The sequence below is a fragment of the Carassius carassius genome, chromosome 38 (genome assembly GCF_963082965.1).
Source record: "Carassius carassius chromosome 38, fCarCar2.1, whole genome shotgun sequence".
NCBI classification, from domain to species: Eukaryota; Metazoa; Chordata; class Actinopteri; order Cypriniformes; family Cyprinidae; genus Carassius; species Carassius carassius.
In genome coordinates, this window is record NC_081792.1 from 25,717,655 (window position 1) to 25,740,656 (window position 23,002).

Genomic DNA, 23,002 nt, shown 5'->3' on the forward strand with positions numbered 1-23,002 from the left:
AATAAAATGAAATAATATTTGTAACCTCTGTCTGTAGGATGGAAGCACGTTGCTCTTTGGCAGTGAGAGACTCTTTGAGCACTTCAATATGCTGTTTGCAGTCTGAATTCTGATTATTCAGAGTTTCCAGTTTTGTTTGCAGAGCTAAAAGCTCAGACTCTTTTTTTGAGAGCTCCTGCTTGAGCTGGTCAATCTGAAAAAGAAGGCACAGGGAAAGAACATTTCCTGTTATTTATAGGACGGAGAAAAGATTCGGCACATAAAATATAAATAAACCAGAGTATCCAGACAACAAATCTTTTTAAGAAATCATGTCATAAAATGTGTTAATCAGCTATGTTTTTTTTTTTTATAGGAAAACTGAAATGAGTGTGGGGATTTTCTTCTCTACATCTGTACTCTCCTCGCATAAAAGATGGATTTCAGAACACAATCCCCATTTAATATACATCAGTCATATCAATAATTGATGAAACCAGTTCTATTAATATCACAACGAAACCTCCAGCTTATTCACAAGCATGTTAGATACAGCAAAGTCATAGTACATGATAATACCCACACACACATGCACAAAAATCCACTAACCAACAAAAATGTTCTTTTAAGAAACAAGCCAGTTAAAAACAGTTGCAATGCGGTGCAAAATAAACAAACCAATCAGAACTCTGGATCAGAATATCATTAAATATGAGTTTAAAAGAACAAAGTCAGAATCCCAATTTGCATCTGTCGTATTCAGTATGCAAGTTTAAATTTAGTATGTACCCAAATCATTGCACATTGAAAATAGTATGTTAAAGTGTTACTTTAGTATTATTTTTAAACACAAGTAAAGCAATTATTGATAAATATAATGTATTAAAATTATGAATATAATTAATTTAGAATTAGCTCTTATTTTTGTATTTGTATTTTTACTTTCAGTTATAGCAATTCTGTTGTGGTCATTTTATTAAGTTTTTGTTTTTTCAATATTTCTATTTGTCTTTCATTTATATTTTAATATTTTTTTAAGTTAAAGTTAAGTTAAGTTAAGTTAAGTTAAGTTAAGTTAAGTTAAGTTAAGCTAAAACTTAATTTTAATTACCAAAAATAACATAATTACAACGACACTGCTGCATAGTTTTTTGGTTAATACTAAAATAATATCAATACTAATACTAATACTAAATCTAATACTAAGTCTTCCACATGGCTTCTGTGTGTGGAAGTTGTGTGCACTATATTTATAATGTTTTTTGCTTATTTTTTTCTATTTGGAGTTTGACAGTTGTGGTCAGTAAAATATTTTGTGTCATCCTATTTATGTGTTCAACAAATCAAATAACAACAACATGAGAACATCCCTTAAAAAACACCATAGATAATCAATATCTTCAGATATACTGTATGTTGCATTTCACTTTGTAAGTTACCTAAACACACTGATTTCTTTGTGTCTATGTCTGTTTATAGAAGAAAAAGTTTACCTTGGTCTTCATGAACTTGGAATGGTTTTTGTAGACCTCCATCTGTTTGATCTCCTCTTCTCGATCCTCCGTGTTCAGCAATCCATTCGCCTTCAACATCTGTATCTCATCCTCCAGGTCCCGAATGTTGCGTTCCAGGGATGCCATTTTGGTGTCCTGGATAAACAATTTAGTGGAAGAATTAGCCATGCTGTGGTCCATCATCTTAGGTTAGTATGTCGACTTTGGTGCGAGGCTACGGATCAAAGCATGCCAAACCCTATTCCCAACGGATGGGATCAGAACAAGAGGAAGACAGATATCTTGCAAAACTCTAACATCTTGCAGCAGCGCCAGTGAGTAGCTGCAGTACTGCTGCATAGACAAAGCAGAATCTGTCTCTCTCATGCTAATGGATCAGCATGTAATCACCATTTGGTAGCACTGAGCACACATCGAGCCTGGGTGGAGAGACTCTCTGGGAACGCAAGCTGCGCGTGTGCCTCTTTGGACTGTGAGAGCGAGAGTTGCAGCACAGCAACTCCTTCAGCTTTCTAAATAAATAATACAATTTCTTTGGCATTAGCCATGGTCCATGCTCTCTCCGGTAACCCGCCCTTCCTTTCCGCTCTTTTCCTCTCTTCCTCTCTCGTCTTTTCATTTTCACAGACATCAATAGACACCATTTTCACACGAGGCCTTTGAAAACCAACATCCCATTTTGCGCAAACCGTACACAGAGAGTCGATACCTTAGGCAAAAAGCGAAGCTCATCGTCAATATTTTGAAGACTCTGAATGGTAAATCCTTCATTATTTAAATGAAATGTAACATTATACCTTGTGGGTCTATGAAAGATAATATCCATCTTCAGAGCATAATCAAACAGATCTAATTTCTGTCATTCTCTCCCACGCCTGCATTCATGCTCCCTGTGTTGTAAACAACTCCACTTGTTCCCATGGCACCAGAATCAGCATCCCTTGCTCAGCCAATAGGGCGAGAGAACACTACTGGTGATGCCAAAGGTTAAAAGAGCAATGGAAACCAGTACAGGTGGAGCGGCTTTTGTGGTTTTTGGTTCAGGGAAAATACATTAATCGAATTAGTGAAGATGCACTTTGAATAGGAGTCTATCATTATGCTTTTCGTGTCACGTGGATGCAGTGGTGAACTCTGGGTAATATTTAGCTCCAATCAGAGTGGACCCAAGGGGTGTGTGCGTGCCTTGCATGAGGTCATGCTTTATTTTTAGAATAGTGTGTAATGCTTCTGCAGGCAGGAGTTACTCTGCCTGTGAGCACACAAACCCTCTTACTGTTTCATTCAGCCATTAAGCAGCATGCTGCAGTGGTTATGCCTTTCTAGACTTTTTTTTTTTTTTTCTGTCTGTTTTTCTTCCTGAGCAGCCGGAGAGTGCCAAATACTATTACACTCTCTCTAATGACAATACTGATTATTTGTAAAAACAAGTATTTCTGGCTCACTAAGGCTGCATTTATTTGGTCCAAAAATGTAGTAATATTGTGAAATATTATTAAAATTCTAAATAGCTGTTTTCTGGTTTAATATATTTTAAAATGTAATTTATTCCTGTGATGTCAAACATCCATTACTCCAGTCTTCAGTGTCACATGATGCTTCAGAAATCATTCTAATATGCTGATTTGCTGCTATTTTTTTGGAAACGGTGATACTTCTTTCAGGATATTTTGATGAATAAAAAGTTCAAACTAACAGCATTTATTTGAGATACAAATCTTTTCTGTCACTTTTGATCAAAATAATGGATTCTTGTTGAATAAAAGTATTAATTTCTTTAAAAACATTACAGGACCCAAACTTATGAATAGTAATATATAGTAAACATTATACAATATACAGCATTCCCAGATATTTACCTTCATCTCTATGATGGTCTGAAGAGCTTTAGTTTTTCCAGGGTCTGGGTGAAGCTGGTTTCTCCGATGAAGCTCCTGAGAGAAACAAAATAATAATCAACATAATGACAAACGCATATTACGCTATAACACTGCAGAAAAAAAGTGTTCTTGTTTATTACAACATCCTTTTTTACTTGTTATAGTGTGAGGTTAAAATCCATTACTTAGCCCCAACTCTATCCCTAAACCCAAAACATTGCAATCCAGGAACATGTGCTACTTCTAAAAATCACACTGTGCATTCTGATCTCTTTCACTCTTTGACATTTACTGTTTTATTTTATTCACAGTGAATTATGCGCACTATCTGTGTGGTTGCAGCATGGATCTCCTCACGTATTTCTCCTGGGTTTAGCTGACTTCACGACCATATGCTGTTATTGTCTTAGTAGCATCAGACTGTCTATCTGATCATTATGATGGCAAACCACTTAACCTCAGATTGCTCCATGGGGACTGTCCCTTAATTATTATATTTAGAAAAATCTGATTGAAAGTGTTACACGTTCATGTTTGAAAACACAAATTTTTGCAATTCCTGGTGATGCTAACAGAGCAGAATTCACAAACTTAAAGGGATAGTTCAACCAAAATGAAAATTCTCTCAAGTTGTTTCTTTCAGCTGTTGAACACAAAAGATGATATTTTGAAGACTGTTGGTAACTAAACCATTGACGGTAGCCTTCCATAGTATTTATTTTTTCATACTATAGATGTCATTGGACACCGCTAACTGTTTGGTTACCAGCATTCTTCAAAATATCTTCTTTTGTGTTTAGCTGAAGAAAGAAACTCATGTAGGTTTTGAACAAGTGAACAGGGAGTAAATGATGACAGTATTTGAGGATTTTTGGATGAACTGTTCCTTTAAGTTTACTTTTCATTACTAAAGTCATAACACGCATGGCTCAAAATCCACTTTCAACCCAAAAGTTTGAGTAGAACCTGATACCTCTCTCAGATGGATGTTTTCCTTCTCCTTCTGGTCTAATATCACCTCTAGGTGGCCCAGCTGAGCTTCGGCCTCTGCGATACGCCTGGCTCGCTCTTGCTCTTCCTCGTCTGATGCTCTTCCTGAGGCTGGTGGAAGCCCTTTACTCTGCAGCATCTCCAACAGCTTCTTTATGGACTCGTCTCTGGCTCCCAGCGTCTGTTTCTGCGTCTCAATCCTCAGCTCCATTTCTTCCAGCGTCTTCCTCAAGAGGAAGAGCTCTTTGGCCTGACGGTCGTGTTCGGCTTGGAGCCGACGGAAGTTCTCTTCGGTCAGCTCGATGGTGGTGAAGTGTTCGCCGCCACTGGCCCGCGAGCCACTCTCCTGCTGGAGAAGATGGTTGAGGTCGCGTTGAGTCCTCAACTCATCCTGCAGGGCCTGGATGGTCAACTGGAGGTGCTGGAGAACGAAACGAAAGCAGAAATGAACATAAGAGGGCTTAGGATTTAGACAATGATCAGAAGGTGTTCTCATCCAGACCCATTCAGAACGAGTTTTGAGATCAGAAATATCCAGTTAGATAAAGAAAAAAAGGTTATATAGACCCCACTGTGATGTATAAACAGATTGCACTGCGTCCTAACCAGGTGAGGGGCAACAAGTTTTCAGTATCAAGCTATTTTTCTGTCCTTCAAGAAAGTTAAGCTGTCAAAAAGCCAATCAGAATGTAATTGATGTTGTTGTTTACTAAAAACTAAACTGTTAAAAAAAAAGGGAACTGAAATAAAGCTGTTATAAAATGAAATATAAATGTTAGATTAAAAATTGGAACAAAAACAATTGTTGCTTTGGCAAATTAAATACGTTTAAGTTGAAGTATTAAAATGACTAAAATTTCAATTGAAATAAAATTTTAATAAAGCCAAAAAAAATAAGAAAAATGACAAAAGCACATAAGAAAATTACTAAACTTTTAAAATGAAAGATAATTAAAAATATTAATAAATAGTATTATAGTATATAAATAATACTGAAATAGCACTGCTTTTAACAATGAGATTTCACTGTGGGCGGGGCTTAGCCCCTAAAGCATTGCTGCATCAAACCTGGTTTGAGTACAGATTACAACTTACCTGGTACATTTTTGCATTCATAGTGACTTCTATTTTCCATTCCTTTGGCTTCGATCAATATTGAAAAGTAAATTTCGAATAGCTAAAGTGACCAATTTAGCAATATCTGGATATATATGCAGATAAAGAATACAGTGGGAAAACCACAGTGAGGTCTATTCTAGGAGAGGAAACCGGAAAGGATAAGTTTTCTCTAGAGAAAACACTAACCAATAGCTCCTGAAATAAGGTTAATGACAAAGAACTGTGCTAGAAATAGTCACAAGATATGTGGCACCTTCGGCAGAATGAGAGAACTGGATCAGATAATCCACACTCATATCAGGAAATTTAGATCATTACACATCCGTGCGCTATCACAAACAGAACACACAATTCTGACTGAAGAACCGGTTCAGTCGACAATCACAGGCATGCTTTTGGTCAGGATTTTAGGAAAGAACCAGCTATTTAATGCTTATCTTGAAGGAACATAGAGGAGCAGATAAGGGAAAATGTTCCTTATTGAAGTTGTTCTTATATAAAGATCTGATCCATTTAAAAGTGATAATTAAAAAAACAATGGTCTCAGATCAGCAGCCAGTAGGGATGCACTAATATAAAAATGTAGCTTATGTTGATAGCTGATAATGAAATCTGTTTGCCAATAAAATCTATAATGTTTTGCCTATTTCTTTTTTTAAATTCAGTCAATTCAGTTCATAAAAATAAATGAAGCTATGTTGTTACTCTTAAATACAAATATTAAAAAATTTAGCTACTTGAAAAAACAACAAAAAACTAAATATAAGATTTAAAAAAAATCTATGAAAATTTGAAATGGCACTTTGGCAACAGAATTAAATAAAATGTTTAAGATCCAAAAGTTAAATTAAATTGAATTAAATTAAAAAATAAAATAAAATAAAATAAAATAAAATAAAATAAAATAAAATAAAATAAAATAAAATAAAATAAAATAAAATAAAATAAAATAAAATCTGCTTTCGATATTGGACTAATAAAACCAACACAACTAAAAATCCTAATATTGGCTAACACTGACATGGTCACCATTATTGTGCATCCCTAATAGAAAAGAACAACACTCTAAGAGATCCGAATCCAGGGATCAGTTTCAGGGTACAGTCTGGTTTTGTTTAAAGATCAGGGACACATTTCACATCGAGTGTGTGGTACAATGTTCTGCACATGATGGCGAACATGACAACAAACCTTTGTCCTCCTGGCGTCCAACAGGTGCTGCATGAGTGTGGAGTGCATCAAAACAGAAACAATGAAACACAGCAGAGTGAGTACAGAAGGAGATGGACTAAGTAATGACAAAAGACTAAAACAAATTGATAGCATTATTCAAAGGATTCAATTACAAAATAATAATGAGGCATTTTACATTCAGGGCACTGTATACAAACACATTGTTAATGGAAAAACCATAACAGAATGGAAAATACGATTAAAGACCATAGGAAGTCATAAAGCTAATGTGAATGATCATTCTGGAAAGATGTCAGATATTAATTAAACAGGATAAATGCACTGGGATTTATTTGTGTCATGGGATTGTAATGACTGAATTTGACCAGCAGAGGGAAGGGAAGTGCTGTTTCAGACACAAAGGAGTGAAGTGTGAGCTGGCTTGTGCTAGACTGTCTTAGTTCCAGATCAATGGGCACTCAGTCTTATGTAAGAAATGTCGTTTTGGACTGGTTCACTTCTACCATTATACATGCTCTTCACACAGAGACAAACACACACTATACATGACACATGCAAACTGTTCAAACAACATCGTTTTAGTGTGTTTGATATTATTATGCGTACATAATGTATATGCATTCAGATTTTTTTGCACTCACATTTCATTTCATAAAAAATACATAGATAATGTTATTAATTGTAAATAATTAATTTGTCTTATTATATAGAATAGGATATATATATATATATATATATATATATTTATTTATTTATTTATTTTTTTTTATTTTTTATTTTTTGCAGTGTGATATTTAATTTAATTAAAAACAATCAGAGTGCATAAAACATAATTTCAAAGGAACATTTAACACTAAAAATCAAAAGGAAAAAAAATATTATACACACACACACACACAGACACACACATGAAATATGACCAGGTTATGGTCTTGGCAGGTATGTGAGATTAACTCAACCTTATAATGTAACTACGGATATTCTGTCTTTAGAAATAACTAATTGGCTTTTATGACTCAGTGCTGATAATGCGCTCCGTCTGCGCTCATTACCTCTTAAAGGATCGAATGCAGCTGTAGGGAATCGTCTGCGTTTACCGCAGGCACATTAGCAAATTAATTCAGACTCCTTAAACAGACACGCACATTTACACTCGACTGTAGGCAGACACACAAAATCGAACACATGCACTCATTTATCACAGATAAATGCATTTAGATATGCAAGGCACACACAAAAAAAGAGGAGATGAGAGTTTGTCTAATTCATTTTGTCAACCGAATAAACTCTCTACTTCTACAGCTCTATTTCTGTTGTTTTCACTCTCCCCAGCATAGATTGTGTTTCCTTCAGGATAGGAAGTTTATTGAGGATAAAGGACATTTGTCTCTCTCTCCCTTCTGTCTATCCGTCTCTTCTCCTCCTTCTCTTTCCCTCTCCGATCAATAATCTGTCTTGGCTGGCAAAGAATTTAAGAAAACGGTCCAATTATCCCATTTGCATAATTACAACAGTTTGCAAAGAGCCACAATCCGCTGTGATGTAAAATGGTGGCCAGAATAAACTCCATTCCTATACAGAGATATACATGGGGTTGCTGTTCCCATGCATTTAGAGGGACCATTCTCCCAAAAATAAAAATTCTGTCATCATTTATTAACCCTCATGTCACCTTTCGAGACAATAACTGAATATCTTCATTCCTGGGTGAACTGTCCCTTTAAGAGCATGAGGTTTGAGTTGAGTTAGCTGAGTCATTCAGAAGTGTTCAACTTTCATGTTGTGTGTGTGTGTGTGTGTGTGTAAGGAGCTCTCAGATGCACTGAAGCATAGGCAGGCATGAATATATATCCCATACGGCAGTGTGTGATAAAGGGAGGAGGCGGAGTAGAGCTGCCAGTAGGAATATTCCAAAGCATCCCCGAGGAAGCCCGCATCACTTCCTCTCCCGCTCATTACTCATTAACTCCAATCATTATCACAAGTGTTCTAGCATCATGCATCCAAGAGTGTAAACTATTTTTCAGTCAATTTGTCATTCTGTAGACAAATTTAATCAATTCCTCTACAGATTGCATCTTTATGCTGTTGTTTAAAAGTCTAAGAGAGAAAAACATTTATTCAAAAAAAAATTCAATGTTCTATATTCTTTCAAGAATCTTAAAGTAACATATACACTACCATAAGTTTAAAAAAAAAATGTTTTTTATATAATTTACATTTATTTTAATACCGTGTAATACACAGACACACACTTTCACGTCCACCCCAATGACAGACACTTTATCTTTCTGCACAACATCCATCAGCTCAGTCCAAATGTGAAAATATTTTGCTCGGGCTGTCAACCACCATGGTAAATGTTACTGCATCTCAAACTGAACGATTACAGTGAAAGCCAAAGCAACAGCCGGGATATACAAAAAATAGTATTACCTAAAGCAGGCAATTTTGTAGCACTTTTTTTCCACACATAAGTTTACTTATATCATTAGTCAAGATAATCTTAAAACAGAAAGTTGTACAAGAATATTTTCCAATCTCCATCAGACCAATGGAATTACACAACATATTTGTACTATTGTACCTTTAAAACTACTATGAGTAAATAATCTCAGATTAGCTAACCAGCATACTTTTTAACATACTATTTAAATGCTGACAGCCATATGTTAATCTGTTGATTCTGTCATGTTAATATAGTGACATTAATATAACTCATTTTAAAGGGTACAATGCATGAAATAATTCACAGCAAGACCAGTAATATATATTAGTAGAGTAAAAGTGTTTATTTAGATTTCATGCTCATTCTCATGCTCATATATATATGTAATGTATATATAAGTGACTGGACCACAATGAAAAAGGAATCAAAAAGAAAAAAAAATATTGAAATATTAATAAAAAAATACTTGATAAGCAGTTTACTGGACAAAATTTGTAACTGGACCACAGAAAGGGGCACAGAAAAAAGAAAAAGAGAAGAAATATTTAATATGTGGATAGCCAAAGCCACTAAACACCTCGGGGATTATCACAACACAACAAACACACACACACACACACACACACACACACACACACACAGCAGTGCTCAGCAGTACATGCTGAAGATCAATAACCACAATCTGTGCTGGAGCAACTGTAGTTAATTTTCTTCCCTAAAATCACCCACACACACACATTTATTTGTTTATAGTCTTGTTACTCACAAAACAGCAGCTAGAAAACGGCATTTCTTCTCTTTTTCAATTCTTCACTAGTCTATCACAGACCGTTTTTTAGCCACTCTGTCTTCTAATTCCCCCCGGCCACTGTTTCCCCTCGAAAATGTGCTTTTCACCCATCCATCCCTATTTAGTTCCCTTTGTCGCTCCAGGTAATCGCAATGAATGCATGTGAAAAATCACTGATTAGAGAATCAGTGTCTGTGCCGTGGATTTAATTTTCAGCAATTAGTTTGAACAGGGAAAGAATGCGATCGAAGACAGCAGAGAAAAGAGGCCTCGTTGCTACCCATGATTCCCTTTTTTTGGATTAGTCATGCTAGAAACAGTACAAGGAGACCGATCCCTCACAGAAAAGGAAAGAAAACGCAATAGAGGCATCTTTACCAAAATTCATGGTATCATTGATTTATTGCTGGTTTTGAAAAAGGTTAATGAAACGATTCTGACCAACAGTCTTAAAGAGTTTTGTCTTTCCTCTAGTCATTCTATTGCAAATGTAGACAGAGATTCACTTGGATATTTTTTGTATCCTGCTTTAAGATGCTCAATCACACTTGAAGAGTTAACTAATTTATGAACATGCAGACTAGAAGATAAATCTCATGGTTTCCAAATATAAAACAACACCTAAGGGTGCTTGAATTATTTTTAAATTATTTATATTAGATATTAAGATTATAGTAAACAGCGGCAATAGTGTTTTCAAATGGACTCTGCGGATGGAAAGAAGCGACTAGCCTCCAGCACAATTCAGACACCCACGGACACTCCTCTTAAAAAAAAAAAAAAAGAGCATGCGCACTGAGAACGAGCATGAGACTGGCTGCAGTTCCTCTAACGGCCACTGGTGTCAGTAACGGTTAGAAATTTCAGAACCTACGCAATGCTCCTTTAAAATAACTACTTTCTATCTGAATATATTTTAAAATGTAATTTATTCCTGTGATGCAAAGCTGAATTTTCAGCATCATTACTCCAGTCTTCAGTGTCACATGATCTTTCAGAAATTATTCTAACATGCTGATTTACTGCTCAAGAAACACTGCTCATCATTAATGTTGAAAACAGTTGTGTTGCTTAATATTTTAATATCAGTTACTGCAAGGAAACAATTCAGACATCAAATGTCAAATGTTTTCACAAGAACAAATAATGTGATGTCTTTGCCACTGGTCTGATTTAGCTGACATGTGTCTTTTGGATGGTTGAATTTTGAAAACTGTTGCATGTTAGCCTGACATAGAGCCATAAAATTAAATGGGTGTGCCTGCTCTTTTGGGGTGGGGTGATGATATAAAACACCGAGAATCACAGCTACTTGCTGGATCTCGCATCGGCGTAAAGTAGCCTTGTTGACAAGTTTGGGTGAGGAGGACAAAACGCACAAGATCTAGCACTTTCGGTGCCCTGTAAGTGGCGATATCACTTATTTTGTAGTAGAAATAAACTAATTGCAACACTCATTAGAAACGTAGTGGAGTAAAGAGATGCTTATTCATAAATGTAGTCCAGTAGACAGTAAAAGTTGCTAATATCTTTGATACTCAGTAAAACTAGAGGGTATCCAAAAAGATACTCAAGGACAGTAATGAATTACATTTGCTCAAATAAATACTTTACACCTCTGCACCCGATGAAATGAGCATGTTCATTTAAAAGGTAATATTCTGGTTGTATTGCATTAGATTATGCCCTAGATGATTTATAATAGAATGGAATGTCAGATTAGATTCTAATTACAACAAAATGGACTACATTGCACAAGATAGCATCAGGAAAGCCTGAAAACACACTCTCGATTTTGAAACACAATCGATTTTGTTTGGTGATGTTAGGGCCAACAGAAAGGTGGTGAATGAAAAGTCAACACGGTTGATTAATTTTAAGCATTAAATTCAGGATCTAAATCTGGTCCTTCCATTAGCTTTCTCAGTCATGCTGAAATATGCTGCGTGGATCATTATTCTCCTCGACACCATCATGTTTAAACACAGACCATCAAATCTTGTTACTGTACAAATCAAAAATAAGTCAGCCCACACTAATCCTTTTTTGCATTAGCTTGCTTTCAGGCACCCGAGGGGCTGAGAAACTGAGAGAGCAGAAAAAAGGAGTCCGAGAAACGGAGGAGGTGACAGAGAGAGAGAGTGAGGGAGGGAAAGCGAAAAGGACAACAATCAACCACACTTGAGCTAAACTAACCCACAGCGCCTGAGGACATTCTCACTCATCCGTTCACCTCACCTCTGAGTCTTGAGCTACAAAAGAGCCATTAGCACCAAGCACAACGCACCCAACAGACGTACCCTGATCATCATTCATCAAAGCCCAGCTATTAACAGCACGGAAACCATCAATCTAAGAGGAGAGGACCATTTTAGAAGAACTAGACTAAGATCAAGAGGTTGCATAGTCTATTTACATCAATACCACTTTTTTCAACCCACTGACCAAAAGGATTTACCAGACTTAAAAGAAAGTAACAAGGTCACAATACATCCCTTTTCAGATGGATTTTATTAATTTAATCCTAAAGTGGAATGAGCATTAAGCGTCATGTGATGCCTGATGTGATCGCATTTTCTTTCAATTAGGAAAGATGCATTCAATTATTCAAAAGTGACAGTAAATACATGTATAATGTTATAAAAGTCTCAGTTCAAAGAAATGCTGTTTTTTACCTTTATATTAATCAAAGACTCCTGAATTAAAAATATTTTCACAAAAATAAAAGCACTCATTTATCATTAATGATAAAATATATCTATCTTGAGCAGCAAATCAGCATATTAGAATGATTTCTGAAGATCATGTGACACTGAAGAATGGAGTAATAATGCTGAAATTTAAGCTTTTTCTATCACAAGAAAAAAACACTTCTAAAATAAAAAAAATAAAAAAATTCACAATAGTATTTTTTTACTGTATTTTTGGTCAAATAAATGTATCATTTAAAAAAAATTATATATACAGTATATATATATATATACATATATCTTACAGACCCCACATTTTTGAACACTAATGTATATTTACTCTTTGTATATTTTACAACTTTGATTGCACAGAATCGAAAGTTATGTTTTAAATGGAATAATAGCCTGCTGAGAAAAATAATAATAATAATCTAAACCAATCTAAATTGGTTTGCTGGTCTTAGCTGGATTAAGCTAAGACAGCTCTTACTGTCCAAGGCTGAATTCAGAACAGTACACTAGAATACTACTCTCAGTATTTCTGCCATATTGCATAATGGGAAAAATAGTTAGAGTAGAATGCTTTTCCGATGCCAGCCCAAGCCAAATCCATCTAAAAATGCCCCAAACCCTTTTTAAACCAGCCAAAAGATCAGTCTGAAAAGACTGCAAAAACAATTTCTCGCTGGTTCAAACTGTTTTTTTTTATCAGGATACCATACAATTTACAGCCTAATCTTTCTTGTAAATATGTAAACAGTTGGCTTTATGCCAATTTGAATTTGAATTTGAATTTTATTTTTTATCCAATTCTGTCTACTGTAAAGAATGACTTTATCAGTCTAGAAATGGAAAAGTCAGCTTGAGTCCATTGCATTGTGGGACACAGCCCATATATTGTGCTTGATTGAACATTTTAGCAATTGTAGTAGGTCATGTAAGTATTTCATTCATAGAATCTGCATACTGGGCATGGTTTACATACTAAAAACAGCAGGTCATATGGCATTCTGAGCATCTCAAGTGACTAAAGATTCTCCACTGATCAGTATCACCGCAGCCCACCTATCACCTGCCCTCCTCCAGACTCACAGCAGGAACATGTGGCCACGAGGAGGGGTGTGAAAACAGCATGTGATGACGTGTGCCTTATACTAATTATGTCTGGTCACCGCTGCTTTAAACCCAGCACGTCGGGTCTCCTTTGTGAAGTCAGTATCTTCAGCACATGCACAAGTGTCCTTGAGATCCAGACGTGCTGGAGGACATGGATAGACTGCAGCTAGTGCACACTTGTATAAAAATACCGTATATTGCTGTATTAGTCAAATTAGTAAAATAGTACACGTACATTAGTGCTACTGTATCTTGTCATGTAGCATGGATATTTTATGTTTACTCTTGCTGATGCAAACCATTTTGTTTGTACCTAGTGTTCATTCTCATATCTCTTTCTGGACACTGTGCTTCTCTTGGATCATTTTTGTTTGCATATTTTGTTCATAAAAGCCTCTTCGAAAAATGTCACCATGAGTCATTTTACATTTACATTTAAATGCACTTTGCAGATGCTTTTTATCCCAAGCGCCTTGTATTGCATTTAAAATACATATTTTAGCAGTGAACTGCTACATTTATATTTAAATGCACAGAAAAACAAATACTTAATAACAAGCATACAATGTGTGATTGTGTAATCTAAACTCCAAGGGCTTCATAAGAAACCCTGTGCATGTCTAATCTTGTTACTTTCCACCACAAGGCTCTAACTGTGTGACAATAGCACTAGCACTGTCACTGGATATGTACCTACAACTCTGCAAATGTCCTTTCCCGTTTCAGGGTGCTGCACAAACACACACACAGGTGTTTGCTGGAAGCTGTGATGACACCATCCTGATTTAAACTTGAGGACTCATAAGAAGGGACAGTATCACGCAAAGGAGAAATGGGACATGCACACACTTTCAGTTATTGGCTGAGCATAAGCCTGTCTAACTTGCATATCCAATCTCATTTGTGTATTTCAGCATCCATGTTTCAGTATCTGCTGCATTGAAACCATGATTGCATTCTACACCACACATCTGCTCCTCAATAGTGAGCTTGCAATAATTTTAGATTTATGCAAACTAAATGCAAGGTCATTTTCTCTTTTAATACAGAGCCATGAAATAATCAGAGGCACCTGCTTCTCACATGTTTCTTTGAGAAACAAACACTAGTAATCTCAAATATGTCTCTTCTGGAGTTTCAGAAAAAATCTCAACAATGTCTCACGCTTTGTTCAGATTAAAAAAGATAGCTGTCTAGACTCATCTCATTATGTCTCATTAGTGTCTGTTTTTAAGAAATGTCAATCAATCTTAAAAATGTAAGGTTCCAAAAAGGCTTTTCACAGTGATGCCATAGAAGAACCATTTTGGTTCCCCAGAGAGGAAAAATAACCAGTTTTTCCATAATGTGAAGAACATTTTAATAATCTAAAGAACTACTTGTACTATAAAGAAGCTTTGTGTGATGAAAAAGTTCCATGGATGTTAAAGGTTCTTCATGGAACCATCAATGCCAAATAAGGAACCTCTGTGTGTTTAAGAGTACCTGAGAACTACATTTCCTGCGATTTTATCCTGTTCTTCCAGGCCGCATTTGCTCCAGGTGATTGAGGTTACTTGGATGGCACCTGTTCACTGCAATTTTTGAATAATGTATTTGCTCAGGGCTTTTTATTATTAGGCCACTTCAATGTTAATTTGGCCTTGTGTGTAGAAACTGACCTGCTTATAATGAACTTCCTCACAAGCTTCAGTTACTAGCCACATAAGACAGAATCTTTTGCAATACTCCCCTGTATTTTGCATCATTCCTTATTTCCTCTAAATTTCCCAACGGTTGCTAAATTATGCATCTGCTTTACTTCATTGCGAAGATTTTTGGAACTTCTGTAGTCTTCTGTCTTTGCTAGGAACCTTTTTTATTATTATTCAAATAAACTTCTAAGCAAATTGCATATTTAAGCTTTTCATTTTTGTTTGTTTTGTTTTTTATTTGCATGCATTATCTGCACTGTTTTCGGATCCGAATCTCTAAAGGCATTATGCAAATCAGGTAACTGCGCAAACACGGTCAAAATAGTGCATAACGAAATTTGCACAATCTAGACACGTGAGCCAGCTCTTGAAGATGCACAAGTGCATTTGGTTACACTGTGCATCAGGAAATGGGTCTCTTCACCATCATTTGATCAATAACTGCTGCCGAGATGACTAGAATTTTAATTAAAGCAAACTGTTATTTGCAGTAGGCAAATGTACTTTTGTGAATACAACACAATAAGCCTAATTTGCATAGAAAGAAGATCTGTTTGTGTTGAAATAAAGCGCAATCATTTAATTTAAATATGCATGGCACCTGATTAAACTCAACTGAGGGTGGTTTAGTGAATAAAATAAAGGCAAAACAGCTGTGGATTTGCCATCAGCACTTAGTGATCAAATGTCACTAAATACAATTCTGTCAAATGAGAGAACTGTTAAAAGGCCTGAATGCTTTGCAAGGCTCTTGCTATTGTATTTACAATATACAGGATCCATATGTTATCCGAATATGTGAGAAAATGCCATATGGTGCCTTAGAGAATGGGTGGATAGAGTAACGGACAACAAGATGGATGGAAAGGACATAGGATGAGTAAGAGAAAGGAGGAAGCAAAGAGTGAGGATGTGTGGCAGGAAAGGAGCCAAAAAGAGAGCTGGATGACAGAGCGAAAGAGGAAGAGAGACAGTGGTAGAGTAAAACGCTGGCAGAGAAGACAAGGAATCAGATGGAGGTAAATAAAGACTCTCAGACAAGCATTTGTCCTTGACATTTCTTCGTCTCCAGGCCTCATGCAGCATGCTGACGGAGTGTGATTTAACTAGGCCACTGCCCTACTCTCAAAAACGCAGATAGACAAGAAGAGGTGAGACTGTGAGAAAACAAATGTCTCTTGTCCTTAGCTGTTTAATGCATGGGAGTGATCTTGAACCATCACATGTTTTTGTAGGTATTTAATCAATAAGGTATGAGTGGTCTTGCTGCACTGTGTATATTTTAAACTAAACACTGAATTAAAGTTTAAAAACTGTACACAGTTATAAGTATCTGTGACGAGTGGGGCAGGGCCGAGAGACGTGGGAACAGGAGCGAGGCCGATGCCATATAGTGCCACCGCCAGGCACCACGGAGGAGATCACCCAGCTGGTGGAGGGCTGAGCAGCAGTGCGTCTGGGAACCGGAGTTTTTTTTTTTCCTCTCTCCCCTCTCTCGTCTCTGTCGCTCCTCCTTCCATCTCCTTTTCTCTCGCCTCGTCTGTCCTACCCCCAGGTTCCCGCAGGTCCCCGTGAGCGGTCCCCCCCCGGAGGGAAGGGGGGGGAGTAGAGCGCAGTCTCGAGGGTACCCCCCGGCCTGCGAGGGCGATGGGGGTGTGGGGCGGGGCCGAGAGACGTGGATTGATTGGGAATGAGCGACACCTGCTCGACCCACCGGTCTCGAGTCCCACGGAGGAGATGGAGGGATATAAAACCGGAGCGACGACAGTGACGGACGAGAGAGGACCAGGCCTGGGTTTTAGTTGTGTTTGGTTTTTATTTGTGCGCGTCAGTCGTCCGTTTATTTTGTAAGTTTATATTTGATTGTCCGCCGGTTCCCGCCTCCTTCTTCCCATAGTTATGGAGTTTTTATCGTTACAGTATCCCATACACTTAAAAAAAAGTTGAGGATATAAAACACAATAAAGCCACTGGCTTATTTCGATTGCGGTCCTCAATGTTAATATAAAGAATAGAGGCTATGTACAGAAGTGACAGAAGAAATAAAAACAACATCTCCTGACTAAATACTCTGAATAATAGTAGTAGTAGTAATATCTTTATTTCATTTCAATTTCATATTTAAACACTAGAAACAATTTACAGCAACAGTACAAGCTAACTAGCCATTTTTTCCACTCTTTTTTTCCACTCTTCCCAAGTCTTTTATGCCCTTTATTGACACTTGTTATTTACTCCATGCAATTGCACTGCTGTAACATATTTCCCTACCAAACTTTAAACTTACAATTTATTAAACAAACTTAAAGTTAAACGAAAAGTTTTATATTTAATTTGTAATTAAATTATGCTATTTGCAGTTCTTTCTCTTGTAGGCTGGTAATTACAAATTCTTTGTCTTTTTTTTTTCATTTTCAAATACTTTTTGGCTTCACATCAAAATTTTTAGTGTTTTAATTAAAGTGGTGGTTGATTGCAGTTTCACCTTTTGAACATTATTTAGTTTGTAATGTTGCTGTTTGAGCATAAGCAGTATCTGCAAAGTTGCAGCGCTGAAAGTTCAATGCAAACTTCTGGCACTTTAACTTCTGGCATTTAACTCCACCCCAAAATTAACATTTTGTCATTAATCACTCACCCCCATGTCATTTCTAACCCGTAAAAGCTTAGTTTGTCTTCAGAACACAATTTAAGATATTTTGGATGAAAACCGGTAGGCTTGTGACTGTCCCATAGACTGCCAAGTAAGTTACAAAGTCCAGAAAAGTATGAGAGACATGGTCAAATAGTCCATCTGCAGCTGATACAGAAGAGCATACGCTGCCTTCGTTCAGCTCATAATCTCCAAATTGGCGCTACGGTGATGTGGAGAGAAACAGAGGAGATGAATTATTGAATAAAGTCGTTATTTTCCTTTTCTTCGTGTACAAAAAAATTATTGTCGCTTCATAATGTTACAGTTGAACCTCTGATGGCAGATGTTCTGACGACATCTTTCATACGATTCTGAACTTTGACAGTGTAACTTACTTGGCAGTCTATGGGACAGTGTCAAGTCTCCTGGTTTTCATCCAAAATATCTTAAATTGTTTTCCGAAGACGAACTGAGCTTTTACGGGTTAGGAACGACATAGGGGTAAGTGATTAATGAATTAATTAGCCCTTTAATGCCTACAAAAACGGCTGGTAAGGGACTACAACGAGCTTCTTCCCAGTTCTGTCACATCATGAACCCATATAAACCCTGCCCCCGGGAACACGCAACAAAGGGGGCGAGGCCATGTTGTGCTGCTTTAGAGAAGAGGAAGAGAAAACTAGGGCTGCACGCAAAAAATCGGTGAATATATGAATCACGATTTTGTCTTCTAACGATTCTAATGGATTCACAAGTTTCAAAACCAATGTTCTAAAGCAGCGGTTCTCATTCCTGTTCCTTGCGTCGCCTAGCTCTGCATCTCTCTCCTTATGAGACAACAGCAAACACAGGTTTCTTGCACAGGTTCTTTACCATCCTCTCCATTAACATTCTCTGTGTCTTATTCAGACTCAAATTGATAAGCAATATAGAGGATGTAATTGTTTACAATACAACCGTTCACATTCTGAGCTTGACAGGGGTGGGATGTTCAGACGCATTCGAGGGGTTTAGCTAGTCACAGCACACTGAGCCAGCTGACCAATTTCAGCCCATCACGTATTTCTGAGGGAGGGGCTTCATAATAATAGGAAATAAATTGAGGCATTTGTCAGAGAAGGGACAGATCGGTGTGGAATAAAGGTAAATTATGAGAAAAATAATGTTGTTTTTTTTTACGAAGCATGAACACATGTTAGACTGCACACCATAAACAAAATCAAGCCTAGAAAAACCAGTCAACCACCCCTTTAACCTTGCAGCTGGTTGGCTCGGTTCATGCTTCTAACTCTTGTAATGAAGACTGTTTTAAAATCCCTATAGGAAAACTGAACAGAAAAAAGGCTGCTGAAAAAGTGGGCATGCACTGTTGCGCTCTATAGCAACTTGGCAGGTTAAATATAGAATTCATGTCATGTACAGTCACACGTATGCAAATACTATTCTATGATGGCTTTGAACGAGTTATATTTTCAGTCAGAACTGTCTAAAATGTGTTTCAGTATCTGTGGCTTTGGCATGTCCATTGACAGAGTGCCACATCCAATTAAATGATGAAATATTAATGATTATAAGAGCCTCTTTCCAGAAGCGCAACATGAAAGACAGACAACCCAAAGAAGAAATCAGCTGTGAAGAGACTTACAGAGCATGAGAGTAGGTGGAAAAAAAGAGTGAGAGCGTGATTACACAGTTGAATGAGACACAGAACATAGGAGAAGAATAGAAAACAGCACAAAGATGACACCAACACTGGAGACAGGAAGAGTAGCCTTAGCAACACAAGAATTCATAAACTAGGCGTATTCCTCAAGTAGGCAACTTTTACTGGTAGCCTGCTAATAAACTAATCTTAAAGGGAAAGTTCACCCAAAAATAAAACTCTCTCATTTACTCACTATCATGTTGTTTCAAAGCTGTATTAATTCCTGTGTGCCGTGAACAAAGGGAGTAAATTTGTACAATGTTCACACTGCTCGTAAATTTTGAGAAAACATATTTTCAAACATTTTGTGTCATCAACTTTTATGTTCTAAAGACACAAGAAAACAACATGAGGGTGTGTAAACAATGACAGTTTTATTTTTGGGTTAACATTTTTTTAAATGTAATAACATACGCTACTGTTCAAAATTTTGGTGTCTGTCTGATTTTTTATTTTATTTTTTATGTTATTGAAATCGTCTTTTTTAAAAGTCTCTTACACTCACCAAGGCTACATTTAATTGGTCAAAAATACAGTAAAAACTGGAAAATTTTGAAATATTAATACAGTTTTAAATAACTGTTTTCTATTTTATTAAATTTAATTCATTTATTAATGATCATAATTATAATCATAATTAGTCATTTAATTCTGTAATAGAAAAGCCAAACTTTCTGAAAACATTCAAATATGCTGATTTCGTGCTAAAGAAATATATATTTTTTTGTATTATTATTATCAATGTTGACAACAGTTGTGCTGCTTAATATTTTTTAGGGAAATAGTGATAAATTTTTCTTAGGATTCACAGAACAGAATTGAACTAACATTCTTTACTGCCTTTTTTATTTAATAATTATTTTTATTTACGGTATTTACTTTAATATAAATACATTTAATGTGTCTTCCTTGAATAAAAATATTTTCTTAAAAAAAACCTTACTGACTTTTGAACAGAAGTGTACATCACACTCCACTTGCTAAGCTTATCAAAAGCCCTATAAGTAGACAATAAATTATCTATAAATGTCATAATCTATTCTACATCATAAAAATAAAGGTTCCAAAACCTGACATAATTAGAGAACATTCTTCAATTTTATAGTTCCTTAGAAGGTTATCAATGTACTACTGCTACAAACAAAACCCAGGAGGGCTTTTGCTCAGTGAATGGAACATTTTCTCCAAAGAACCATACAGGATCTCATGTAGCCAAGAGTCTTAATTGAAAGTTCTAGAAATATCCTTTGAAGAACCTTTATTTTTACTCAAGCATAGATCCTTGTCATTTTGCATGTAAAGTAAAAACAATCATCCTAACCTGATTCTCCTCGTGGGTCACCCGCATCTGTTCTTTAAGGATCGAAGTGCGCGCTGCCTCCTCTTTCCTCATCACACGTTCTTTCTTCAGCTCGGGGCTCCAGAAGCTCTTGATGCTGTTTGTCGAAGAGCCAAGCTTGCTGTCCTTCAGGTCCAACTCCCTGCGAAGTAGTTCGTTTTCCCTCTGCATGTCCCGTAGCTGCGCCTGGAGCTCCAAAAATTCACCTCCACCACCCCTGACCGCCTGTCGCAGCAGGGCAGATGGCGTCCCCTGGTGATGGAGCATAGACAGTGAGCCCAGGTCGCCATAAGACAGTAGGTCTGCATGCGGGAGTCCCACAGTTGTGATATTAGGGGTGCTGCCCATGGCCGTGACACGACCGCCGTATATCGCTCGACTCGTGGCCCGACCGAGCGTCATGGTGCCTTTAGGGTAAGTAGCAGTGGATCCGATGGCTTCATGGTCACTTAGGTACATTGGGCCAGATGTTGCGTAGGCAGCATTGAGGGACTGGATGTTCTCCATGGATAAGGTCTTGCCGCTTGAACTGCCAGTGTTGACTCTACGGTGGCCCAACCGAGGAGAGCGGGGCAGCCGCGGGGAGCGAGCAGGGCTGCCCTCCATGTGACTGACGGCGCGCGCACTGCCATACATCTCCCAAAGTTCTGTTACACTGAGAGTCCGTAAGAAAAGCCCCTTCACGGATTGACAAGGGTGTTTACTGCATCCTAGAGAAAAGAAGAAAAGTCGCACACTTCAAAATGCAGTCAAACACTTCAAAATGGCTGCAATAAAGCGGCTTGTGTGCTGCCAACTATTGTCTGGAACAATTCTTCGCTTTCATTCACAACAGCCTAGAGCTAATCAAAATGCAAAAACGTATTAAGTTCCTGAGAGATGTTGCAAAACATCATGAAACATTGCATCTCTTTTCATTTCAGAGACAGCATAACTTCCTTTAAATTTCTGCCTGAGTTGAGTTCAGGATAACGCCTATTCAACTATTCATCAGAAAGATGAGTCAAAATGAAAAGTGCCCCGCAGTTTTTCTCAGAGGTGGGGACCACTTGCTGCTCACAGGGATGACGCTGATGCTGTGGAGAGGGTTGCTATGGCAACAGTTACTGAGATGATGGAGGAGAGTGCACCTGTTTTCACTCGTATGAAATGTGAGGATGTGTGGTCATTCACAGGCATGTGAGGGAGAGAGAGAGTGAGAAATATACATTTATGCTGACTTTAAATGAGCCGGACTGCAGATGGCCTGGTCATCTGTACACTTCCGTGCCAGATAAAAAGGACACGTCCGGCCTTCATCTTGCCATCCAGACAGAGACCATATATAGCACACCATATTGGACAAACGGGGCGAAAAGGAAAGGGCTTCACACGAATGCCAAGATTTTTTACATCTTCTGGTGCTTGCCTGTGCGAAACTCACCGTTTTCTGGGTAGTTGCTTACTGGTATGAGTCAGAAGAACTTTCCAGTTAATCACTGTAAAAAATATCCTGTTCAATTTACAATAAAAAACAGCAACCAGAAATAATGAGAGTCTTGCATGTTTAAAGGGGTCATATGATGCTGCTAAATAGAACATTATTTTGTGTATTTGGTGTAATGAAATCTGTTTATGCTATTTAAGGTTGAGTGAGCAGAGGCCGGAGGTCTAGAGTGAGATGCGGTCTAGAGTGAGCTGCGGCCGGCTTGAATGACCAGAGGCAGGCGACTTGAGAATGGTGTGGCAGGCAGATTCTATGAAGGAGCGTACCTTGGTCTTTCCGCAAACACATGTGACGACCCTGGGCTGGACGCCGCTTCGTCCACAGTGCAAAGTTGCTGTATTTTCTCAGCAACCAGCACGGATCAGCCCAAGGCCTGACGAAGCGGATATCATCCTCTTTTGGAAGGCCAAACAAAGTAGTCT

The 23,002-nt window shown here is 37.4% G+C and overlaps 1 protein-coding gene across 3 annotated transcripts in view; it reads right to left on the minus strand.

Moving 5' to 3' along the window:
* LOC132119650 (ERC protein 2-like) overlaps positions 1-23,002 on the minus strand; it is a 54,995-nt gene that overhangs the window by 25,042 nt on the left and 6,951 nt on the right. For 2 of the 3 annotated variants that reach the window (XM_059529798.1, XM_059529797.1), the window contains exons 2-7: positions 21,077-21,804; positions 6,674-6,700; positions 4,347-4,784; positions 3,353-3,427; positions 1,473-1,628; positions 26-193 (exon numbers count right to left, since the gene is read on the minus strand). In XM_059529798.1, the coding sequence (XP_059385781.1) occupies positions 26-193; positions 1,473-1,628; positions 3,353-3,427; positions 4,347-4,784; positions 6,674-6,700; positions 21,077-21,730 (1,518 nt within the window). In that variant the 5' untranslated portion in view covers positions 21,731-21,804. The remainder of the gene's footprint in view (positions 1-25; positions 194-1,472; positions 1,629-3,352; positions 3,428-4,346; positions 4,785-6,673; positions 6,701-21,076; positions 21,805-23,002) is intronic. The other variant, XM_059529799.1, reaches the window with a different exon arrangement.